Source organism: Phalacrocorax aristotelis, chromosome 3, assembly GCF_949628215.1.
Source record: "Phalacrocorax aristotelis chromosome 3, bGulAri2.1, whole genome shotgun sequence".
In the NCBI taxonomy this organism is placed as follows: domain Eukaryota; kingdom Metazoa; phylum Chordata; class Aves; order Suliformes; family Phalacrocoracidae; genus Phalacrocorax; species Phalacrocorax aristotelis.
This window is the reverse complement of record NC_134278.1, coordinates 51339911-51363700: the sequence shown is the minus strand read 5'-3', so window position 1 is coordinate 51363700 and position 23790 is coordinate 51339911. Positions and strand designations below refer to the sequence as shown.

Below are 23790 nucleotides of genomic sequence, written 5' to 3'. Positions count from 1 at the left end.
TTTCAGAAAGTGAAGCCTTATTACATAGAATAGATTTTTAATTTTCCTTATTTTAGATTGTATTATGATTCCTGTTTAGTCGTCTTAGTCTTAGAATTCTGTGTTACTACAGCAGAATGTAAAGAAATACTAAAAATGTAAGCAAGTCACCTGCCTGTATGATTAGGGTAACTTTTCCAAAATGCTTAGCTTACCATTTTTATGTTTTTCTTAACACAAAGCTCTTATTTTTAAATAGTTGAAACTCTTCTGAAGAGTCCAACCTCTGCTATTATGCTCTCACCAAATCAGTGTTTTATTTTAGTTTTTGTTGGTAAACTGTATGAATAATACTATGGAAATCCTATCATATTTAACCTCTCTATTTTTTTCCCTAACAGAGCAATAGCTTCTTCTCATTGCCACTATTATATGCTTCTATTTTATTATGAAACTTTAAGGTGGGTATTTGCAGAACTAGTTCCGAACATTTGTCTATCTAAATGTGTATCTAAATGCTTTAAAAGCAGATTGCTTTTGTAAAGCACCCACAGCTTCTGCAGATACTTATTTACCAAGTTTAAAGCATTCAGGCTAAGACTCTAGCAACGGTATTTGACACTAGCACACTGTACTAACTTACTAATGTCACTAACACCAAAAGATGTCACTTGCCCAAATGTAGCTGGCCTGTCTAGTCCACTAGCAAGTGAACAATTAAGTAAAAACGCAAAACAAAGCTATAACCCTAATTTGATGCCTTCTCTATTTATTGATTTGATTCTAAAGACATGATATTTCTGAAGCACTAATAAGTCAAAAGTAATTTCCTTTGGCACAATGGAAACTGGACAGCAAAGCATATCTCATTTTGAGCATTTAGTACCTAAATCTCAATTTTCCACCTACTTGCTTCAACATGATAAAAATATATCTAAAGAACCTCATGTTCATGCATGCCAATTTTGATTAATAACCCTGTATTAAGCTGTAACTATTTGTAGAGTGCTTATATTATCCAGTCATTTAATTAAAGCCATTTCTCTTACATGAATAGTGTTAAAATGTAGTCTACTTAATAAGTTTCATATCTTACAATAGAGTCATGAAGGAGAACACATTATTTATGACTTGGCTATCAGATCTCCCTAGAGACCTGTAGCTCTATGGCCTCCCAATGAAAATTACATAGATAGGAATGTAAACACCATGTCATGAAGGACAGCACCCTTGACACGCAAAGTACAGTTATCTTCATCCCACTGTGAACAGGCTTTGTGGTGTTATGGTTTCACCAAGAGTAGCATTCTCTCTATGGTAAGAGAAGGTACAGCTAAAATCTTCAGTTACAACAAAGGCATTCCATACTTTGAAGGAAAAGTGCATGATGACGTGCTTAGCTCTCAGAAGTATAGCAGTCACCAGAAAGCCACCACATTTGTTTCAACATTGATTAGTTCTCCTCATGTCTCTAAAGTATACCTAAAGAAGGCGGCCAAATGTACTCTGTTGTCTTGTTTGATTTCTAAGCAAATATATCTGACAAACTGGCAAATCCAGAGTTTTTGTTTGGTGTGTGTCCCCCATAAATGGTATCCCTTTAAATTGCTTGCTGTGCTCTTGAAAGAGCCTTCAGCAGAATTTTCCTTCGCTAGACACCTACATCTCCATACAACAAAGTTTCAGTCACATTCTTTGTGAGTGGAGAGGACTGAAAAACAGGAAGCCTCTCTCCAGTAATATGGCAACCTGTATCTTACAGAACCAACCAGCAGCAAAACCTGGGCTTCATCCAGGTCCTACAACTATCACCTGAAGCTCCAACAGCATGTACAGTTTCAAAGCTTAGAGAAAGAAGAGAATGTCTTTACACAGGTACATGTCTAAATGAGCATTTTACATTCCAAATTAGAAGAAGCTTCTCTACAGTGCAGACAGAAGGAATAAGAGAGAAGGTCAGAACATCTGATACAGAAAGGTGATCTCTGAGGAAAGATAAATCTTTTAAGTAGGGATGATTTACGCTGACCACAAACTAATTCAAAATTTAAAGATCGCACGCACAAAGGAACCTAGGGGTAGTACAGGTCAAAACAAAACAAGTATCAAAAGAACTCCAAAAAAAAAAAAAAAAAGAGTTTCTTTTGGAAAAAGTGTTTCTTACTTGAGGAAGGCAGTTCTCTTAAATTGATGAACAGAAATTTATCACTTCTCAGAGAAGACAGAGGTTGAAGAAGGGTCCTGAGAATTTTCATTAAAAAGTCTAGAAGTAGATGAGCTAAGGTGGCATATAGTTCAGCACTTTCTGGTTTCTGCTAGAGACTGTTAATAATACACAATCCCAAATTCAACAAAACCATAATATACAATGTAGAAATAACTAGATTTACTGCCCTATTTCACAAGAATTTGTTATGGTCACATTTTTAGAGGATATGATTTCAATGCTGCCGACATTAGGATCAAAATGAGACTTCACAGGCAAAAGTGAGAAACACCAGTGCACTAACGCCAAAATAAAATTAAAAAAACAAGCTTCAAGCCACAGAACTTCTGAGGCATTTTAATAGTGATCACTGTAGCAAAAGATGCAACAGTTCTTTATTTAAAATTTGGAAAAAGGCAAATTTAATAACACAACAGACCGTATTTTGACACATCAGAAAAAAAAAAGAGAATTTAAGGCCGGTTACAAAACTCAAAATGGTTTTTTCTTGTCTTGTGAAACAACTGCGTTAACGTTTTAATACATGGCATACTGAAATGCTAAACCAGGTGGACAGTAGATACAGACAAGCTAAATTTTCAGGTGTGTTGCAGTGACAAGGTCCCTGTCAAGTCAGAATTGTACTAACTATTGCTTTACAGCTCAAAATATTTTTTTCAGGTTAAAAAAAAGCCCTTAGGTTTTGAAAAATTATGGCTAAATTTAATTGCAATTCATGTATCATTCTGAAGGTATGCATGCCACTGATGCAGGCTGGTTTTTTTACATCAATGGATGGTATGAGTGTGACATGTAGGTTTTTCTTCAGGATTCAGTGTAGGTTATACGGAAGACTCAGAGATCAAGTGTAAACATTCAGCTATTAAATATTTTCTTTTTTTTTTAAATTTGAACCAGACATCAATAAACGAAAATTAAGATCTAAATCAGTATGAGGCAGATGAATGCTAATGATTTTATTGTTAAAATAATATTGAGCATCTCATTTGACAACGCTACCAAAAATGCTCAGCACTTGAGCTTTTTCACCTGAAAAGCTCAGAGCTTAATATTGACAGAACAGATGAATGGGAAAAAGAAAGATAATTCTTGCTACATACATGGGGATCTGAATCACAAGGAGTTCAAACCATTTTCCCAAGATCCGTGGAAAAAGCTCATGCTCTCCAATCTGTCAAAAGGGCACTATGCAAGATGACTGAGCCAATCTAACAAATTGCCATCCACCACATAAGAAAGTTCTGCTGCGTTTGACCCTGTGGCTGCCTCTTCTGTGCCAGCCCCAGTAATAACTGGGCCCTTCACTGGTCTAAATAATCTCATTAATCTACCAGGAAACTATCTGCTTTGTTTGCTGAATTGGTTTGCTGCAGACCAATATGCTGAACTGATTTATGGAGCACTGTAACAAGTAGCAAAGCTTGCACAAGTAACTAAAAGAAGTATGTGATAAGGAAGGAGGGAAAGAACAGAACCAACCCCTTTTGGTGGCAATGAACTGTTAGGATTGGGTCGGCTGTTTTGTTAACTTTTCCCTTCAAATCCAGTCATACTGTGACTTAAACCATAATGCCAAACCATTTCATCTGTCAAACTTCAGTAGAGCATTTTATAAACCATCACAACATGGACGTACTTATTTCCTTCAGTCCCCAACCAGCTCTTCTGGAGAGTCCTACAACTCTAATCATACTATTGCTTTTCCCCAGACCCTTCCCAGTATTATTCTTTTTGAGATGTGTAACTAAAAAAGAACAGAGCATTCAAGCCCAAAATGACAAAATAATTTGTTTTATGTGGTGTTGATTCCTGATACCCTCTTGTCTTTTCCAGCCAACATGAAGTATCAAGTACCTTCAGAGAAAGTGCCCACAATGACTTTAAAAACACTTCCCCAGAACAAAAAATGAAGATACTCTCAGTAGCAGTCAGCTTAGTCAAGCCATTTTGCAAGAGACGAGCGCATAGACGTTGCTAAAGCCATTCAGAATCCCAATGAAGGGCAATCTTTCATCTGCAGACAGAAGACAAAATCCAGGTAATTTGTAAACAGCCCAGAGTAAATTTCAAGAGAATTCTCACAGGCAATAAATGTAGGAGAATCACAGAAGTGCTTTGTTTAAAATGCTAAGAGTCAAAAAGAGGAAAGATTCCAATTAAGTGAGGAAGACTAATCCTTAAAGCTGTTTTTAGAATACCAGATCAGTGGATATATGTGAGTTGAAAGAAGAAGAGAAAATAAAATTGTTGTAACACATCTAGTTGGATCAGTTAACACAGAGTGGTTAATTATTCTAATCTCTGCTCTGAATCAAGAGTTAATAGTGAGCTACATACTTTTATTTTATTTAGAGGTATACAGAGGTTTAGATCATATATGTTTCTTAATATACAGCTGTTAAAGAATATGAGATCCAGTACAGGGCATTTCAAAGTAAAATGAATCAAAAATATCACCAAACAGGAAAGAATTTAATCCATCACAGAGGCAAAGAGTTTTTAGTTAAGGAGGGAAGTAAGGTAGATTACTCCCAGTTTAACAGAGATATTTACATCTCCAAGGAGCTAAAGCGGCACTTGTTTTAATTAAGAGGCATAGCTATCCTGTTTCCAAGAAAATGAAGAAATAAAATGAGTTGTAGGTAAAAACACAGCATCTATTCAGACCCTTCTGGGAGATCTCTAAGGGGAGACTAAGGATAAAAAGCTTCACTGAAGATTAGATTTGCTCTGACAAAGGGTTGTCTAGCAAAAAGGTGCTCTATTGGGTGCAGAATATGGTGGTTTTTTTTTAAAAAAAGGAAGCCTTGACTGCCACTTTATCAGAAGACAGCAAACTAGATAAAAGACCTTTGCGATTTAAGCTTAGTGTAAACAGATAACAGAATATAAACAACTTCTTCACCTATATTTGTCATGAATATTAATAATTCCGTTTTGTGAATAAATGCTTTCACTGACATTTATCTTTCTGATGTGAAGCAATGTATTGGGGTGCATATTTGAAGCAGACAGCATGCAAAAAAGCACTGTACTGTGAAACTATCAACATGCTTGAGAATCCACGATAACTTGTAATTTCCAAAGTCGCTTCCTGACTTATTATGAACACCTTTCGATTCACTGTTTTCACAGCAGTGTCAAAAAACTATTTAGTTATTTTGCATGGGTTTAGTGTAAAAAGAAATTTACTTAACACTCTAAACATCCTTTATTCATTTATTTCTGCCCTTCAACATAAGGAACAACCCCAGAACTCCTAGGATGTAAATACACAGAAAGATGACAAGTTCCATGCCAACCTTTTCATTAGTACAGTTATAAAGCAGTGATAATGCCAGGTTTACAAATATAAAGCTATTTTTATCTAATTCTCCAAGAAATAGATCTTATATTAACAAAGCCATATGGAAGTACTGAATGAACAAGAGAATTGCTCTGAACTGAGGCAACAGCTTTCAAAAGTAACTAAGGTTGTAAAACACTTCATTAAAATTAGAAAATGTACTGCTCTATTTGTACTTTTAAAGTGGTATCACAGATTAAAAATACTCCAGTAGAGCACTTAATTAACAAATATGGAAAATACAGAGGTCTCCGTTGTTCACTGAAATTCATTTCATTACTTTTATCTTGGTGAGAAAATAATATCTATAATGTTCATATACACGGAAACAAACAGTAAAAAAAGCCCATATACTACTTGTACCTAGTTAGCTGCTAACTTGTAGTCAGTTGCTACTCGATTTTGAGTCATGTTTGATCAATACTTGGATGAACAAGCAGGATCCAGGTAGTCTTAATTGAAAAAAAAGATTACACATTTAACATCAAGGGAACTTTTGAAAACATGGACTATATGATATAACTCTGAAGACAGGGTATGTTTTAATAATATTTAAGGCGAATATAGCCCTGGACCATGCTGCAGGTATCGCTTACAGACCTGTTCTCCTGCTTGAGCATCACCCATGCCCCATAAAACCAAACAGGAGAGTAGATACCTATGGATGAATTAAAGTTGGTGCACATGCATTGTTGCTGTATTGCATAGGCTACAATGGGTGCAGTCACAGCACACTTCTCCAGGAATGCAGCAGTGAGTCAAAACACTCAATTCCCTGTTCAGGTGGGAATCAACTTTCTGGTGCTCCTAGATATAAGAAGTACATTTGGAAAGTGATTGAGAGCGTATTTTTCAACAGTATTATTTATACCACACTGCAATGAGTACTAAGGAACTAGGAGCAGGTGCACTGTGTCAGCCAACAGTAATTATACTACAGTACTCAAAGTCCCTCTTCACATACATGAGAATAGATTGTGCTAAAAGTAGTCCAGCTCTGTTTAGCTCTAACTAAAATTTTACCCTTTTTTCCTTCATGGAACTTCTATGAACAAAAAGAGGAACTTCAATATCCTTCCACATTCTCCACTCCTCTTTAGTATTATTTCACTGCATCACTGTAGTCCCTATTCAAGTATCCATTTTTTGCTGCTAATCTATACTGGCTTAAATTTAGAAACTGTAAGAAGATTCTCTTCAGTATTTCTGCAATGCATTCTATTTGAGTTCATCAATATCACTGAAGTGACATGGTAAAAATAAGAAACATTTCTTTCTGTATTTCCTTTATGTATTTGATAAAATTGGCCACAAGGTTTAAGGTTATGAGGGACTTTTTTTTTTTTAAAATATCCTTTTTCAATCTTAAAAAAGATTTTATTGAAAACTGTGGAAATGACAGCCACTAACCTAATCCTAAATTATACCTCACTGCTGGTGAGAAACCAAAGTTTTAGATTGAGTACTTCATTTTACTATGAAAAGGACTGGGGTTTAATTGCATTTGTATCTAGAAGGAACTACTGGAGAATCACATTTGCCAGATTTTTTTTTTCAATTTAAAATGCATCTAACATCAGATTAATAGAAGCTACTATAATTTTTCAATTTCTTCAAGTGCTCCTTGAGAAACAAGGAAATATACAGTCCAACAAGTGCAAGATGTGCCTCAGCTGGTATTACTGAAAACCCTCCCTCTTGACCTAATCTTGAGTATAGTATGTCCATGCTATTTTACCTCTAAAAAGTTAGTATTCTCCAAGGAAATTCCTGATTCAAAGCAGCGATCCAAACTCAGTAAGAGAAAGCTTCAGTGATCCAGAATTGAACGTGCCTTTAACGAATGGCTACATTTACGACTTTTGTTGACAGAACAATCTGTCACCATCCAAACAGTATTTAAACATTTTTAAAAGTTGCAGAACAAATGCTGAAGAAAATTTTTTAATCTGTAGAAAGATATACTTTCAGAAAAAAAGATTACCTACTATAGGACACCGTTTCCTCTCAGATCTGCACAGAAGAGCATGTTTGGCAAAACTGGCAGAGACAGATTATCTACATGACTTCAAGAGAAGGAGTGTCAGGAGGCACAGATTTGTGTGCTCTACGACCTTTACACTTCCACTATTCAGAAACACATGGAACTTATACTTGGGAACGGAAAAAAATTAACATCTGACTACGCAAAAACCACCAGAATTGTGTGTATAGACTCTCCAATGTGTTCATTTTATAGCAGCATACCATGGGGAATAATCTACTTTAACGGGGCAAGAAAGGAATGATTACCTCCTATGCCAAACATACCAGGATATTTTGCAACTACACAAAAGGAATTGACTTTGTTTGTAGCAAAAAATATTCCTATTGTTATAAAATATTTTCTTAATAACCATTTCCCTTCAAAACATTAAAGGCTGTTCATTTTTAAAAACAGTTTTACAGTTTGCCAACCTAACTTAGTATTTTAATACCCATCTGATATATTTTATTACAAAAGTACAGGCACATTGACCTACAAAGTGTAACCTTATTAATGATGAACAATGTGCAGTGGCATCATCACTTTAAATGTATATAATACCAAATGACTAAGCACTGATATTAGGCAATATTGTCTCATACACAGTATTAAATCTGTTTCATGTTATCCTGCTCTCTCAGCCCCACTGAGACACCCCCAGTCTCTATCCCGACTTGGGTAAGTCCTGTGTTCAAGGTTCCCCCTCACTTCATCATCATAGAGAGAATGGACTAGAGCCAGTGCAGGAAACAAAGCTGAGGCTTCTGTAAATCAATGGATTGCAGTCATGGTCTGCAGTTCTATAGAGTTTCCATGCTGTTGGGTAAGAGATCATGTACCCCAGAGACAAAAGTAAATAAAAAACTTGCCTTGGTGAAACTTTAAGCTGCCCCCAGTACAGGAAGATGTCAACTGGGAAGTTAGGAGTTGATCACCTAAATTCCAAGACCTGCTTCAATAATATATTTGGATAATATCATGACCTTTTTTTATCCTAGCACTAAGAAAAGTTGCAAGTGATCTGGCCTATCACTGGAGCCCATTCTTGTACAGCAGTAATCAATCCATAATCACAAACAGTTAAATTCCTTATTTCAGTATAGCTTAAACACATGCACCTATTGTAATTTTAATATTAGAGTTATTTTTCATAGTAATGGAACGTTACTCTGCAACAGAATACAGAGAAGTTATTCCACATGGCAGGTATCCCTGGAAAGCAATCCTCCTACCATGCCACCACAATTGGCTTTATTTAATATGGCTCCCATACTAATCTTTCGGGATTTAAGTATTCAAGTGTCTCATTGGGAAAAAGCACTCAGAGCTTGGTCTTCCCTTACAACCTACCATCAACTACCTACCTATTTGGAACAAGATGCAAAATATATCTACTGTAACAAATGAACTGTTTAAAAAAATTGCCTTGTCAGCTCAAAGTATCACTGACAAATGCATAGAACCAGTATGTAACCCAGAGCAGACAACCAAGAAAACCCAAGGAGATACTTCTGAGGAAAATGAAGCAGAGTAATTGTTAAAATAACATCTATGCAAGATTCAAGATGCTCTTTTCTTAAGCTAAAACACCCTGGATAGTGATTAAAGCTAGTATGGATCCTCTGACTTCAGTGCCACAAACGGGCATTGAGTGCACAAAACAAAGCAGGAATCAATTCCCACTTTATTCTCCTCTCCCCAGCACCTGGCCACTCACCAGAAAAATAAAAATATAAAATATAAAAATATCCCATTTGACCTCTCAAGACTCCTCAAGTGTCCACTGAAACAAATACAGGGCACTTATAGCATTCTCAGAACAAATAAATTCAGATAACAGCACACTAAAGACTGAGTTGCAACTTTGAATGTTTTTTTTTTTTAAATGATGAATACACACGTCAACCAATCCCTTTCAAACTAACTCTTTCAGAAGCAAACACAGCAAGAAGAAATTGCCTTTTAAACTCAGTACCTTCAGCACTTTGTGCTGTGATAACTCATGACTGCTAAGGATTTTGAATACAAAAAACTTGTCATTACAAAAACCTAAAAACAGCAACAACAAAAAGGAAACAAACAAAAAAACCCCAACCAAAAAGCAAACCACAGAAACAATGCACTTTTTTTTAAGTTACAAGGGAGAAACAGGAACTTAATTTGTCATGCTATGGATTGAATCCCCTTATGCGGTAAAAGCAACAGAAGAATGACTCTCAAACAATTCAACATCGAATTTACCTGAGGATTTCTCAGGTCTATTGACAAAAGCAAAAAGAAATAGGCTAAAAGGAAAAAGAAAAAGAGTACTTACAAATTTATAACCCTATCCAAGTGGTGTTTTGAGCAAAATTGCTGGCTGCTCTTGTCTTGTTTATGCTGACTCTGTCCAAGCTGAACAAACCTGGAAAAAGCAGTAGATAGGAGAATAAATAAAAGAAAATAAAAGAACTATAGCCCAAAATTCAGCAAGTGGAAGAAAATGACACCAAAAAAGTGAGTCTCAATCACGTTATGTAGTCACTGATTATGAACTACCCCTCTGGTAAACGAGATATTTTTAAAACTTTGCAGGGGTTCATGTGAGAACTCAACAGCTTCTTTTAGCTTGAAAAAGATTTGCCTGTTAATCGGTATCACCTAGTACATCACAGGATAGAAAGAGGCCTCTGCTCATATGAAATAGGCAGTCTGCTACAGTCAACTTCCTATGTCTTTTTCAAAGCAAATCAGTCGGATTAATAGCTTATGGGAAGAGTCAAGACCAGAGATAGAAAGTCTCTCAAGTTTCAGATTTAAGTCAGTCCTCAGCCAAATTCCGTCCAGTTTATTTAGCTGAAACATTCTCAGTCCAGCTCACTTATTTCCAAGCACAACCTTTTGGGAGAATTACCCCATCCCTAAACATTTGCTGGAAGACACTGAAGATGAAAAATACTGCTATGGCTTTTTTCTTGGCAATGAATCGGAGCAAAATTTTAGAAAATAGTTAATCAGTAATCTTGTTCACTCAGTCTAGGAGGAAAAGTCAGAGGGTTTCAAGTATGTGTAGTTACCTCACACTTGAGCTCAATTTGTTCACTCTCCAACATATCTGTGCTACTGAAAACAGAAGTAAACATTAGTTGTGATGTTAACACTTTAATTTTCTGATGCAGTGGGGTTTTTTAGTAGTTCGCTTTCATTTAGCTTAAAAATAGTCTTATTGGTCTATTTCAGAAATATTTACTACATTTTACCAGGGACAATTAACAGTGCAAAAGCAATTGCATGGGAGAGTGTACAGAAGGCAAAGGAATAATACATTCCGAAACAACTTATTGTGACTTTTCTTTCTGCTCCACTCAGATTCTATAGGGTAGAAGCGAAAGCCTCAGAAACATGTGACATCACATGTCATGTGATTGTCACCACGCCAACATTCAACATGGATGTTGAAGGAATAAATACTTACATTTCTAAATAACAGTTATAAGTGGAAATAAAGATAATGAAGATCATCTAGTGCAGGACCTTGCTATTGAAACAAGCTTTAAAAAGACCCAAACCCAAATAAAAGCAAACTGAAGGTATAAGTATTTTTATTAATTGCTTCAAATTTTCCAATATTCTGACACAAACAAGGCCCAAATTAACACAGGCAAGTTACCAGACATCAGTACGACAGCATGCACAGCTGATCTGCAGCACCCATCCTCAAATTATTTGAGGGACCTCCCATCCCTTCCAACCTCAACCAATCTTTGGTTCTGTGATTTCTGTTTTGATGAGAATTAACACAAATAATCTCAGCCATCAATGAAAATGGGCTGAAGAGATTCAAGTTACTTTTAATTTGTATTTGCAAATATCCTTAATATAGATCAGCTGACGTAAAGTAACTTAACCTGAGGTATTTTAAGTCTGCGAGTCCCTGATGCAAATAAAGAAAAAAAATACGTAACGTGCCCAACAACGTCAAGTGGCATCAGGATCTTGCATCTCCATTTCCCTTATTACAACAATAGAAAAAGACTTGAAGTGAGAACTATAATAAGACTGTGAAATAAATTGGTGCTATTCTCAAATGACGTACATTGTAATAAAGGATGTCAGTAAATCTATACCCTCCATGTAAATCAGCACATCAGCCCATAAATAGTACTACGTCCTGTTAGCTAAAAGAGGTAAGGAATTTATAATTGTTGTATTTTTAAAACCTGCATTGCTTGTGGGAAATTGAATAAATGCAAGCTTTTTTTTTGTCTTGAAAAAGATATGAATAGGGAGCTTCAAAGCCCCCATGGAGTTTACAGTACTAGTGTAGCAACAGACTGAATCTTAGTCCAGCCTGAAAGATAATAAAATGGGAAGTAGCTGCAATTCTGGATGTTATCGCAGAGCTGTTCATCTGCACAAAGTGACTCATAGTGGACACCAGCTTGCACTGGGCCATCTGCAGAACAATAACTACCTGGTACACCAGAGGGTAATTGTCAAATTGACATCCATTTTCTAGTGGTTAAAATAAGGAACCAAAGTTAGAGACATAGGTGAAGTTAAAAATTTCAGAGATAAGAAACATCCTGAAACATCCTCCTCAGCCCTATTCAAGTGTACTATCTTCAAATTACTCAGCATGTAGGAAATAGGTAGAAATGGGAATTTCAAAAAACCAAAGAGTGCAAAGAAGTAGCTAACCGTGAAGAAAAATTAACAGAAAAGACTTTTAAATAAAAAGAAAAAAATGCTTTGAGAGAATTAATGAACTAAGTCAGGATTAACCACCACATATCACCACATGAGAAGATATCACAGTGAATTAAAACTTCCCTCACAAACTGAAAAGGTTTCAAATATAACAAGGTAATCACTGCTATTAGACATTAGAAAAAACCCCAAACACACACAAGCCCATTTCAATGCATGCCTCAAGTATTCACTTCAATGTACACACAGTGTTTTTCTGAGATGATGTGCAGTTTTCTTACACCCCTTTTCTCAAACTCCATTGACTCTACATTCTAAGCAGGTGCTTGAAACATTGGTTTATTAAGCAAATGTAATTGGTTTGCACTCCTGATGTCTTGCATAAGCAATCACTCTCTTAGCAACAGCATTATAAGCCCTTAGGAGCTAAGAGGGTCTTCAATTTGGGTCTACATTTCCCCAACTGATCTCCAATATTAAATTCCTATTATTCCAACTAGTTTTCAAAGAAGACAATTGCAGTTCAGGAAAGAATCTCTAATGGAGAACTGAATAACTTTTCAGTTTAGTTCTAGTTCATCTGTAACTGCAATTTTTCTAGTTCAGTTTTGGTTTGATTGAAAAAAATTTCAAAAGGTTCAAATTAGTTTCCAGTTCAAGAAAAAAGACAATTTAAACCAGTTTCTTTTTAGTTTGAGTGTTATTCTGTGATATCGAGGAGAGAATTTGAGAACAATAGTGTAAGTACACATTTTTTACCAATGGCAACACATAGGCAGAGCTCTATATGGGGTTATGGCAATTCAGAAACAGCATTCCTGATACAATGGGAGTCACTGCCTTTTGCTGGAGAAGCATACCATTAATTTGCTGATTGCTCCAGGGAAGCTGACAGTTCATGGCTCCTGAAGGAGTGGTGACAACTGTCTTGTAGAATATAAAAGTCCAAGTTACCCTTGAATAAAAGCCGAAGGGTTTGTGTAGTTGGAGCTGGGAGGTGATACCTTGATGGTCGCCCACCAACTCTTACTTCCAACAGCTCACAGTAAGCCAGCAGCTCTCAGCTCCTGAGAAGAGCCTGCACGTGCTGTGTGGCATGCTGCCTCACGTTGTAGCACTTTACCTCAAAGTGCAGAAACTGAGTGAGAACTCGCTGGACCACCTAAGCAGCTCTATTTTGTCTTGCACTATGCTGTATCTTACTCATTTCCTTACGTATGGCTTGAATCCACAACGCCATTTATTCTGAACAAGTGGCAGTATGATCCTGTTCAAAACGCAGTGTATAAGAGCACATTATTACACACACCACGCTTAGTGTTCTGCGTATATATACAGACACATGTAAACGCACACACCACATATATTTGCATGTTGTTATTTCATGAAACTCCAATAACGGCAAGGGCCAAACTGACTTCTCGCTCTCCTGAAACGTACAGTACAAGTGTCTTTCACTTAGATACCCAGGCTTCTACAGTGTGAGTTATTCTGACCGCTTTTCTCAACTTTCCTCCTCATAGTCTATACCAGATTTAGTAATGGTCTCAAGATCTCCCTACAAAATTAACGATTTTTTTATTTCAAGCTCAAAAGGCAAAGATGTTTCAAGAAAAAGGTTGAATATTATTCAGAAAAGTAATTGTCCTTGAACATCAAAAGTTACACAATTATTTAGATTTGAGTAAAAGGTAACAGTTAACACATGTCTCCACAAATAAGACATGTTAAAAAAAAAAACCCCTTAACTTCCGTTGTTTTGTATGCATTTTTCTGTAAGAGGCTATTTCACTTATGACTGATTCAAATTAGCATAATTCAAAATTTGAAAAATGTAAAAATCACAGGCTACATGGCTTAGAGGCATGGAACCACTCCTAATATGGAATTTGCTTATTAATTTCCAGGACTATATTAAGTGACAGGCATTTCTGCTGAAGCATCTTTCATTCAATTTAGGTTCCAAATTTTGCATTCAGACATCTGCATAACTTCCACTGAAATTGGAGTTGACACAGACATCTGAAAAGGATTTGTTTTTAAAATCAGAATATTACATTTATCTAAATGTCTCTAAAATCTATAATTTAAATAAGCTTAAGCAAAGGCTTTGACAAGCTGTATTTAACTAGCTCCAATTACCTTTTACTGATTACCACTGGAAATTTATCTCACCTAGTGTATATTGTGAGATCATCTTCTGAAGGAACATCTGAAAGATTGACTCCATACACATCTTTTGTTGATTGCACTACATTCTGAAACATAAGAAGAAAAATTCAGACTGAGGATACTGTAAAAACATCCAAAGAGAAGTTTGCTTTCAAGAAAGGAATTCTTTCTAAACCTGAAGATAACTTCAAAAGTGCAGGCAGAACCAAACAAGTTTCTCATATACATAGTAATCTTAGCCTGTGCATGTTTTTTAAATAAAAACCATTTATTAAAAACATTACTCAAGAGATTTGTTCAACAACGAAAGGATTCTTAAAAGATAACCTCAAATAAAAAAATATATTATGAAAATAAATTATATTTATAGGCTATACACTGATGTAGGTATTAAATTGTGTTCTGTGTTGAAACTTAATATAGAATAAATCATATTTGTTCAGAACGTGCTCCCATATTTGCTTTCACATTTCCTGCTGTCAGTTCTGAAACAATTACAAACTTCAGGTTGAACAAAACTATTTTTATTTTATACAGTACTCAGTCATGCCAGCCAGCTATAACAAGGATCCAGTGCACATTCAATACTTCCCTATGGCTAATGATTCAGTGTTAAACTGAGGGGGTTTACTGACAAGTCACATGTGACTGCAAGTAAGTCAACTACAAAAATAGTTTTCTTTTAGTTCAAAAATATCCAAAGTCAAAGAAGAACTTCGGAAAGATATGTCCTGACCAGAAGTATAAATGCATTTTATTATTAAATTCTGTGAGATGTGAATAGAAAGGAACCAGCTGTTTGGGCTCCCCTGCACCATAGCAGTACAATTTTTCTCTACTCTACAGTTGCTGAAGTAAAAAATACCAAAATTCGAATCCCCGACCAAACACCCAATCATTCTGGAATAACCATATTTACTCAAGAATGCACCTAAAAATATAAGCTTGCAAATTTCAACTGTTTTACACACAAAAATACCCCACACTACTGTTTTTCACCGAGACTTCTAGTGTTTTTGAACAATAGTATACACAATCCATTTTCACAAATGAGAAAACAGTAAAGTGCAGACTGACACTGGTTAGAGTGCTGGTAAGTTGTCAGTTTAGCTAAGAGACATAAAATGGACTATTTGTAAGCTTAAGCTTTTAAGTGCATTCTTCATTAAAGTTTCTTCTTTAAGGTAAGCATAACTTGAGGAAACAAAACTGTACGTGAAACATTTCTGTGGTTTACCAGTTCTAGTAGATAGATTACCACCTTTTCCAGTCATAGTTGTTTTGTTTCTTGCTATGTTACTCAGTTTAGCCATCAAGTTTTGAAACCCTCCCTTACAGGTCTTCTTTTTAAACTTTTTAATACATGTGTAGACACAACAAATAATTGCCATTGGCAGAAAAATAATTCCAAAACATTTATTGAAAAGCCTGTATCTGATGCTCTGCTTAGCCTGGTAATGGAAAAACAACACTTCACAAGCTGAATGAAGATCAGCTGGTGAACATGTTAAAGTCTAATGCCTAACACAGTCTTAAAGATTACTAATTTTTATGTTTGGTTTCTGATCAGAATATTTCCATAAACATCACGCCCTCAGAAATAATGTATCTAAGAGAAGCTTTGTACTTTTGAAGAGAGTAAACAAATTTACAATGGCAGGCAGACATTAACCATAACCCAAGTTAATTGCTAACGTAGCAATTCAGCATAACTGAATAGGTAATCCTTTTCAGCACTGCAACTTTAATAAGCAATGGCACAAATTAACAACGCAAATTATGACTAAAATTCAATGCATGAAAAGGTGCTAATAAAATGGAAAATATTTCTTCATGTGCATTACTAAAAGATTCAGAATAGCTCACCCAGTTGGTAGCCATTAAAATTCAGTATTATCTTAAAGCATATTTTGTGTTTACATGCATGTTTCATTTAAGCACCTTAAGAATCTGAAAAAAGATATCTTAGGTCTGAGTGTTGAAGTGTATTGATGGTGAAGTGGAAAAACTGACATGTAACTTGTGCAACGATAAGAATCAAGAATAAAATTTCAGGTTGGATTTCTTAAAAAAATCTACAAACAATCTGACTTGCTGGAAAACAGATACTCTATTATTCAGAGATAACAGAAAATTTTCAGATAAAATATCTTGCATAAACAGAAATAAATGCACTTGCATTGGCATAAAAATTAATCCAAATTGTCCAAAATTAACACCATACAAATTCATATTTTTTACTGAAAATGCTTCATTAAGGTTAGGAAGAAGACTGCGTTCTACAGAAGGCTGAAAATCCATTGTCTGAGAACACACAACCCTAGGCTAAAGACTGAATGGAATGAAAATTTGAGTTGTAACAGAAAAAAATGCACTGAATTTTATACTGACTAAGGTCATAAATACTGAAGTTTCTTCAGAAGAGATAATGTGTACAAGCACAACCCAACAGCCATTTAAATTAGCTGTGACTTAAAAAAAAAAAAGCCCACGAAAAACGAAACACTGCAAATCCCTCCCAAAGCAACATAAACATTTACCAAATTTGTATAGTCACAATTAGCATACCCTTTTGCTAAAATATTTTCAGTAGTACCCAAAACAGGTAACATTTGCAGTGGTACCTAAAACAGATATATACAAGAAAGATTTTGAAGTGCTGTTACCTGAATTAATAAAATAGATATTTCCATAATACTTCATACAAATTAATATTCATTAAATTAGCACCTAAGGATTCTAACAGAATTGGAGTTATGCCAGCAAAAAAAGATTAATAGCCCACAACTGAGAATACACATTCTTTTCATATGACTGTGCATACATGATTTCACTATTATCCTGCCATTATCTTCAACCTTAGTAGTAGTAAAAGCATAGGACTAATGTGACAACATTATCGAGCACATTCTATTGTTAGACCATATAATTATGAAACAGCAATTTTAAAATCTTCATATAAATCAGGTAGAAATTTAGCCAGATTGCACATGAATTTACAGTTATATCCATCATTCAAAAGGAATGGATTTGTAATTGAAAGAGGTGGTGCTCAGGACCCCAGATCCATACTACGTGTCTTTAGGGGGTTTGCTCCAGATTAGCTCCCACGGACTAAATGTTGGTTAGGTAGGTAGATCAGGTATGTTCCTGGAGAAGCATCTCCCAGTTTAGTTCCATCCAAAAAGGATTCCCATTTGCATGCTTCAAGACCACCTCGTTATGTGAGCCACAGCATGGTAAGGGACAATGATCAGAAGTGCACTACTGCTCTGAATTAACACACTAACATAGATATATCTTATGCTTTATGTAATGGACTACACCTGACCTGAGTACCTTTCAAATGCCATAGGTTTCTTAACAGTAATTTTCATTTTCTGAAAAATGTTTTCTGCTGTGTTTTACTATCACACACAAGAATAGCAGCAACATTTTATAAGCAGTTGTGCTAATATCTACACAAAGAAATTACACTGGAGACCTTTGTCACTTAGTTTCTCAGTGCTTTACTTCTGACTGTTTTATAACATTTACTGTTTTAGTTTGGTTTGGGTTGTTTTTAGGGAAATGTGAATTTTAAGTCCATGATTAGCCTTCTTGCCTGCCACAAAAAATAATTTCTTACCTCTGTGATTTTTGTATTGTCTCCTGTATCAGTCACCTTTACTGGAGTTGAACGTTGAGAAACAGCACCTTCATCTTCTTTGTCTGTCCCAGAATCATCTTCAGAACTACTCGACACTGCTTCCTCACTTGGGGGTGGAGGAGCACTAGCGGCTGTTTTGCGCTGCAGCACAGTTTCTTCTCTATTACTTTTGTTCCTGTTATGAAAGGCAGTGTGTATTTATGAAATCAGTGAAATATTAACAAGTATTTGAAACTCCTAATTTTGGTTACAATCTTACTGGGGGAAATTAATTCTATGCTCTGGAGCAACTTGTTGCTCATCTTTTGAATCCCCCAGTTGATTTACTTATCTTCAATCTCTTCTTATTCCAGAACATTTAAAGAGAGCTCAAAGGATTATGTAAGCTTTTCTCCGCCAGTTCTCCGATTTTTTACCTAAATCCCTCCCTGACACTGAATGAATAAAAAGGAATAAAAATTCATCGACACATAACATCTTTGGTTTCGAACTGGGAAAAAAATTTTACTTTCTGATTAACAACATTAGCCACTCCACTAGCTTTCTTAATCTTGGGCCCAAAAAATCTTCACCATAATGTCACTTTTTTTCCATTCCTTTTCCATACCTCTCCCCTCAAATTTAGTTTAATCAGCAACATTTCTTTAAGTGGCATGTGTTTCTCACTCCAGAAATTTCAGTCAACATAAAGAGGTGCCTTATTTCTAAAATTCTTCAAGATACAGCATCTATATTTTAGTAGGGTAACACTGGGTTTAACTGTACAAGCTCTGAAAGACGTATGTTACTTTACCCATCAGAAACTGTACCACCAATTGTAACAATTGTACATCCTCTACATCCCTTCCTACTGGCCATAGAAGGGTATGTGGTTGCATTTTCCTCTCAGACACTGTCACAATCTTTCAGGGACTCTGGAGGAAAAGGGACTGGAAGGCAGGTAATTAATATGTTTATAGACAAACCAGTTCTGGAAACAGGGAAGCAACATCATCTTGCTGAGGTGACTGTCCATCTATACACTGACATTGTGCGTGACTTACTCTAAAGGAAGGCCCTTAAAAGCATGCTAAGAGGCTTTGACAACAGCATGCAGTTTGGTGCAAATGCTGTTTTGAGTTGCAGCTCTAGTGTTCTCATCAGCAAACAGCACGGAGGTCACCAGTATCACTTGAGCTCTAGTGGAGCACACCATAACTGTCACAAAGAGTTATGCTTTTTGCAGTCAAACTCATACAACAGTTTATCACTGTAGCAAATGAGCTAAACTTTATATGCTTTAGGTACACATTAAAGAGCTAGGAGAGTCCTCCCAAAGGTTCGTGTTCTGAGAGTATACCCCACCCCCAAGGACATTAACATATCAGAAGAATTATTACAGCTGGAACAAATGCCTTAGGAGAAAAAACCCAACACAGGTAAGTTCAATTTCTGACTCAGCAGAAACTGACATCTCCTTAGACTGAAATTTACAGAAAGTTATGAAGACATACTACATTCTTTTTAGAGAAAATTAAGGTTATCTTCCCTAATTTTCTAAATGAGGTGAATGTCACAAGAAAAACAGTCCTTTCTGAAAGCTGAAGAATGGACCAAGGAGCCAAACACTTTTAAGAGTGAAATCCCCACCCCACCGCCAACACATACTCAGAAGGCAGCCGAGATCTAAAGTTGTCCTAGAGGACCAGAACACTTAGAGATGAAAACAGGTCACCAAATCCTCCAGAAATGTCACAGTAGATCAAAAGATTATGATAAACATGCAAGGCAAAGATACCACCTCTACCTAGGGCTAAATATGTGTAAGGTGGAAGACTGAAGACACCTTTTATCCCACTACACAGCCAATGCATGGGAAGCCTTACAAGCAATACCCAGGGAGTCCTGGAATGTGGCTTTGATCCAGCTGATTCTCTATCTCGTAACAATCCCTAAAAATCACAGTGGAGAGCTTGAAGCAAAGTGCCTGAGAAAAATGTACAATCGTCAAGCATTTAATGGGATAGCTGGAGAGAAATTAGTTAGTCCAAAATCTGACATTATACCAAAGTGGAAGAATAAGGCTTATCCTCAAACTCACAGTTCTTAGGAAAGGTAAATTGTATAACTGTTGAACAGTCTTTCTGCTATTCCCAGGGAACATCAGTAGCATGAAATCGGGTTCTACTAGTGATAAGCATAGTCTACCCTCAACATTTATTGACAGTGAGTCCCTCAGGGTCAAGGCACAATGGATGTTATTTATGAGACAGTAAAATTTTGTAGCTTTTAACAAAGCAAGTTTTCAGAAGAACTTATAATGTTGTGACAGCACAGGTTTAGTCATTACTGACAAAAGGTTTCCTTAATATGAGGTGTCGAAGAGAGAATGAATTGGTTCAGGAAAATTCCTCACAGCCCCTGTGTGATACAGCAGATCAAACACAACAATGGAATAAATAAAGTAACAAAGCAAGTCCAGGATGCAAAAGCAGCTGAATAAAACATTCATTTGTCCCAATAACTGTTGCTGAATTGTTTTATATTACTTTATCTATAAATATTTTAATAACCTTTTCTTTTTGTCAAAAACTGTGCTGAAATTGGCATTTATTGCTGTTTCAGAATACTTCTATTTATGCGAAAATTATTTTTTTTTAAAAAAAAGGCAACCATAATATATGCATTCCTGTCATCTCCAGTAGAGAATACAGTTGCCATTAGTTTGAAGAGATGATCAAATTTTAACAACCTCTGTATCTTTATTCTAGATAACATTTTCTCATGGGTGTCACTTAGAGTAGTAAAAGAAAACAGAAAAGATTAAACAAGTCTGAATAAAGAATTTCCAGCATCAAATAAAAATCTCTAATCAGATATAATTTTCAAAGTGTACAATTCTACAGTATAACACCAATGATTTTTTAATTTCCCATGTAACAGAGAATATGCTACACAGATACACACAGAGTTTATATATTTGCATTACAGTTTCACTACTAGTAAACGAGAAGAAAATTTCCTATTTCAGACTTACGCCAACACTGATTTTCCAGTTTCATCAGGTTTACGAACAGTGAATGGACTTGGATCAATCCCCACATTCTTAGGCATAAAATCTCTGGCAAAATACAAAGGAAAAACTGTTCATGAGCGAAGGTCAACAGAAAAACTTTTAAAATTTCTGCAAGAACCACTTCCAACATCTACCTTTGAATTAAAAAAATCTTTATAATAAGAAATATCAAGTTCTAACTTCATCATTACAAGTTAAAGTCACGTAAGTATAAACCCCCCAGATACTTAAAAAGCTTTCAGTTGCATTATTTAGTTCCATAAAACAGCTGCAAACACTACCTCTTACCAAGGAGGCTAGAGCGACATGCTCCATTCCTGTGCTGACGAAGCCCTGTAACTCAGCTACATTGTTTTCAAAATGCGCCAACACTCAAATTGGATCAAAAAGCTACATGAAACATTATCTGCCTGGAAGTCTTCAGTTAAAGCATGATTAAGATTACGCTTAGAATATCCAGCTGATTGCTGCCAACACAAAAAACCAACCCAAACCACCAACCCCAAAAAAACCCCAAAACCCAAGCGCTTATCTTGCCACCTGTGAGAACCTGATGAACTGAAGGAAACAGTTGTAAAATGAGAGTAGAACAATTAGAAAACAGTTGCTTTGAAGGTAGCCTCTGGGATCTGAGTCCACAGAGGAAAGCTCATTTCTCAGCCTTAAAGTGCCCAAACATTTGGCACCCTATAATGGAAAATAACAGGAAATTTAAATATTATCTTATCAGATTTCTTTTAGAGTAGCATTTCCATTTCAGTATTGTGATTTAGTCTCTAGAAGTTTGCTAAATTTGAAGCTTAAAAAACCCAAAACCCAAACACCCCACAAAACCTATCGTGTTATACAGATTTAACCAAATAAATCAAAAGTACATTTAATTCACACCAAATAAACTTCCAGTTAAGGATTTACAGTCACAAAACTTCCCAATATACCGTGTAGAATTGGTCATGGCCAAGCAGAAGGTCTCATCAAAACTGCTTAACTCATATGGCCGAAAAAACTCATTGTGGATATCAATTTCCTCTTCACACTTGTGGAATTTCTTCACTGTCAACTTGCGTCTGTTTTCAGGACATGTCACTGGGGAAAAGAAAAAATATAATCCTTTTTATTAACAGTTACTGACTGCAAAAATCTAAACAAACAGTAGCCTGCTTACCTAGCCACCCTAACAGGCATTTTTCTACAACCATATCCCCTCTAAGACAAGAAAATAACGATGATGCGCAGCACATCTTTAATAAATACACATTATTAACCACCAGAATTTGATTTCCCTTCATGATGACAATTCCTAATAAAACATGCTCCACAGTATCTCAGAGAAATAAGACACACTAGCTGTACTCTGTCATCTGCAACAGGAATGTAGCCCAGCAGCATAGACTGTAAATACATGTTAATAGGTGAGGAGGGGGAAAAAAAAAAAGACAAAAAAAAAAAAAAGACTGAAGTGTGCCCTGGCACATAAACATATTGTCATGGTTTAACCTCAGCCAGCAACTAAGCACCACACAGCTGCTTGCTCACTCACTCTCCCTGTCCCCAGCCAGTGGGATGGGGGAGAGAATCGAAAGAGTAGAAGTCAGAAAACTCATGGGTTGAGATAAGAACAGTTTAATAACTGAAATAAAATAAAATAGTAGTAGTAATACTAATAATATTAATAATATTAGTATACCAAGCAAGTGATGCACTATACGATTGCTCACCACCTGCCAACTGATGCCCAGCCCGTCCCCGAGCAGCGATTGCTGCCCCCAGGCCAACTCCCCCCAGTTAATATACTGGCCATGATGTCATAAGGTATGGAATATCCCTTTGGCCAGTTTGGGCCAGCTGTCCTGGCTGTGCCCCCTCCCTGCCCGGTTTCTTGTGCACCCGGCAGAGCGTGGGAAGCTGAAAAATCCTTGATTTAGTATAAACGCTACTTGGCAACAGCTAAAACATCAGTGTGTTCTCAACATTATTCTCATCCTAAATCCAAAACACAGCACTACACCAGCTACTGGGAAGAAAATTAACTCTGTCCCAGCTGAAAGCAGGACACATATGGCAGTCAAGTTTTAGCCAATTAGGTATCTCTCGCATCCTGCAGTTGAAAAATCATAGCTCATCGTGCAGAGAAAAAAAAAAAAAAATGTATTTAGTAATCATTATGGAAACATTTCTTTTTTCAGATTTGGGATCTAAAACAAAAAGCATTTGTGACTAAAACTTATTTTTCAAGATACTCTGTAAGGCAAGGAGCAACTATAGTTCCTACCTTCATCAAAGGGAAGAGGTAAATGCTTTAGCACACCTGTGGTCCACCAGTAAGTATAGCTGTATGGGAAAACCAGACACACAATTGATACAGAAGATTTGATCTTTTATCCTGTCTAAACGTTTGCACATAACAGTTACTCAACCATACAGTGTCACTTTCATAAACATTTCTTTATAATTCAAGTGTGGAAGAAAGTAAAAATGGATGGACGATTTCAACAGGCCCCTATCTTACTACTTTGCTGTCAGGCCATGAAATTTAAACACATGAAGCTCAATACAGGTATGGAGGGAGGAGTGGTTTTGTTCCATTAAACAAAATACACTTCAGGTGCCTACCTCTGTAGTACTGGAAATTAAGGTCTTAGTACAT

The 23790-nt window shown here is 36.1% G+C and overlaps 1 protein-coding gene across 1 annotated transcript in view; it reads right to left on the bottom strand.

Moving 5' to 3' along the window:
* FIG4 (FIG4 phosphoinositide 5-phosphatase) overlaps window positions 1-23790 on the bottom strand; it is a 75497-nt gene that overhangs the window by 5362 nt on the left and 46345 nt on the right. Inside the window, exons 17-22 of the mRNA XM_075087429.1 lie at window positions 23416-23474; window positions 22082-22229; window positions 21105-21188; window positions 18068-18263; window positions 14443-14525; window positions 9893-9982 (exon numbers count right to left, since the gene is read on the bottom strand). Coding sequence (XP_074943530.1) covers window positions 9893-9982; window positions 14443-14525; window positions 18068-18263; window positions 21105-21188; window positions 22082-22229; window positions 23416-23474 — 660 coding nt within the window. The remainder of the gene's footprint in view (window positions 1-9892; window positions 9983-14442; window positions 14526-18067; window positions 18264-21104; window positions 21189-22081; window positions 22230-23415; window positions 23475-23790) is intronic.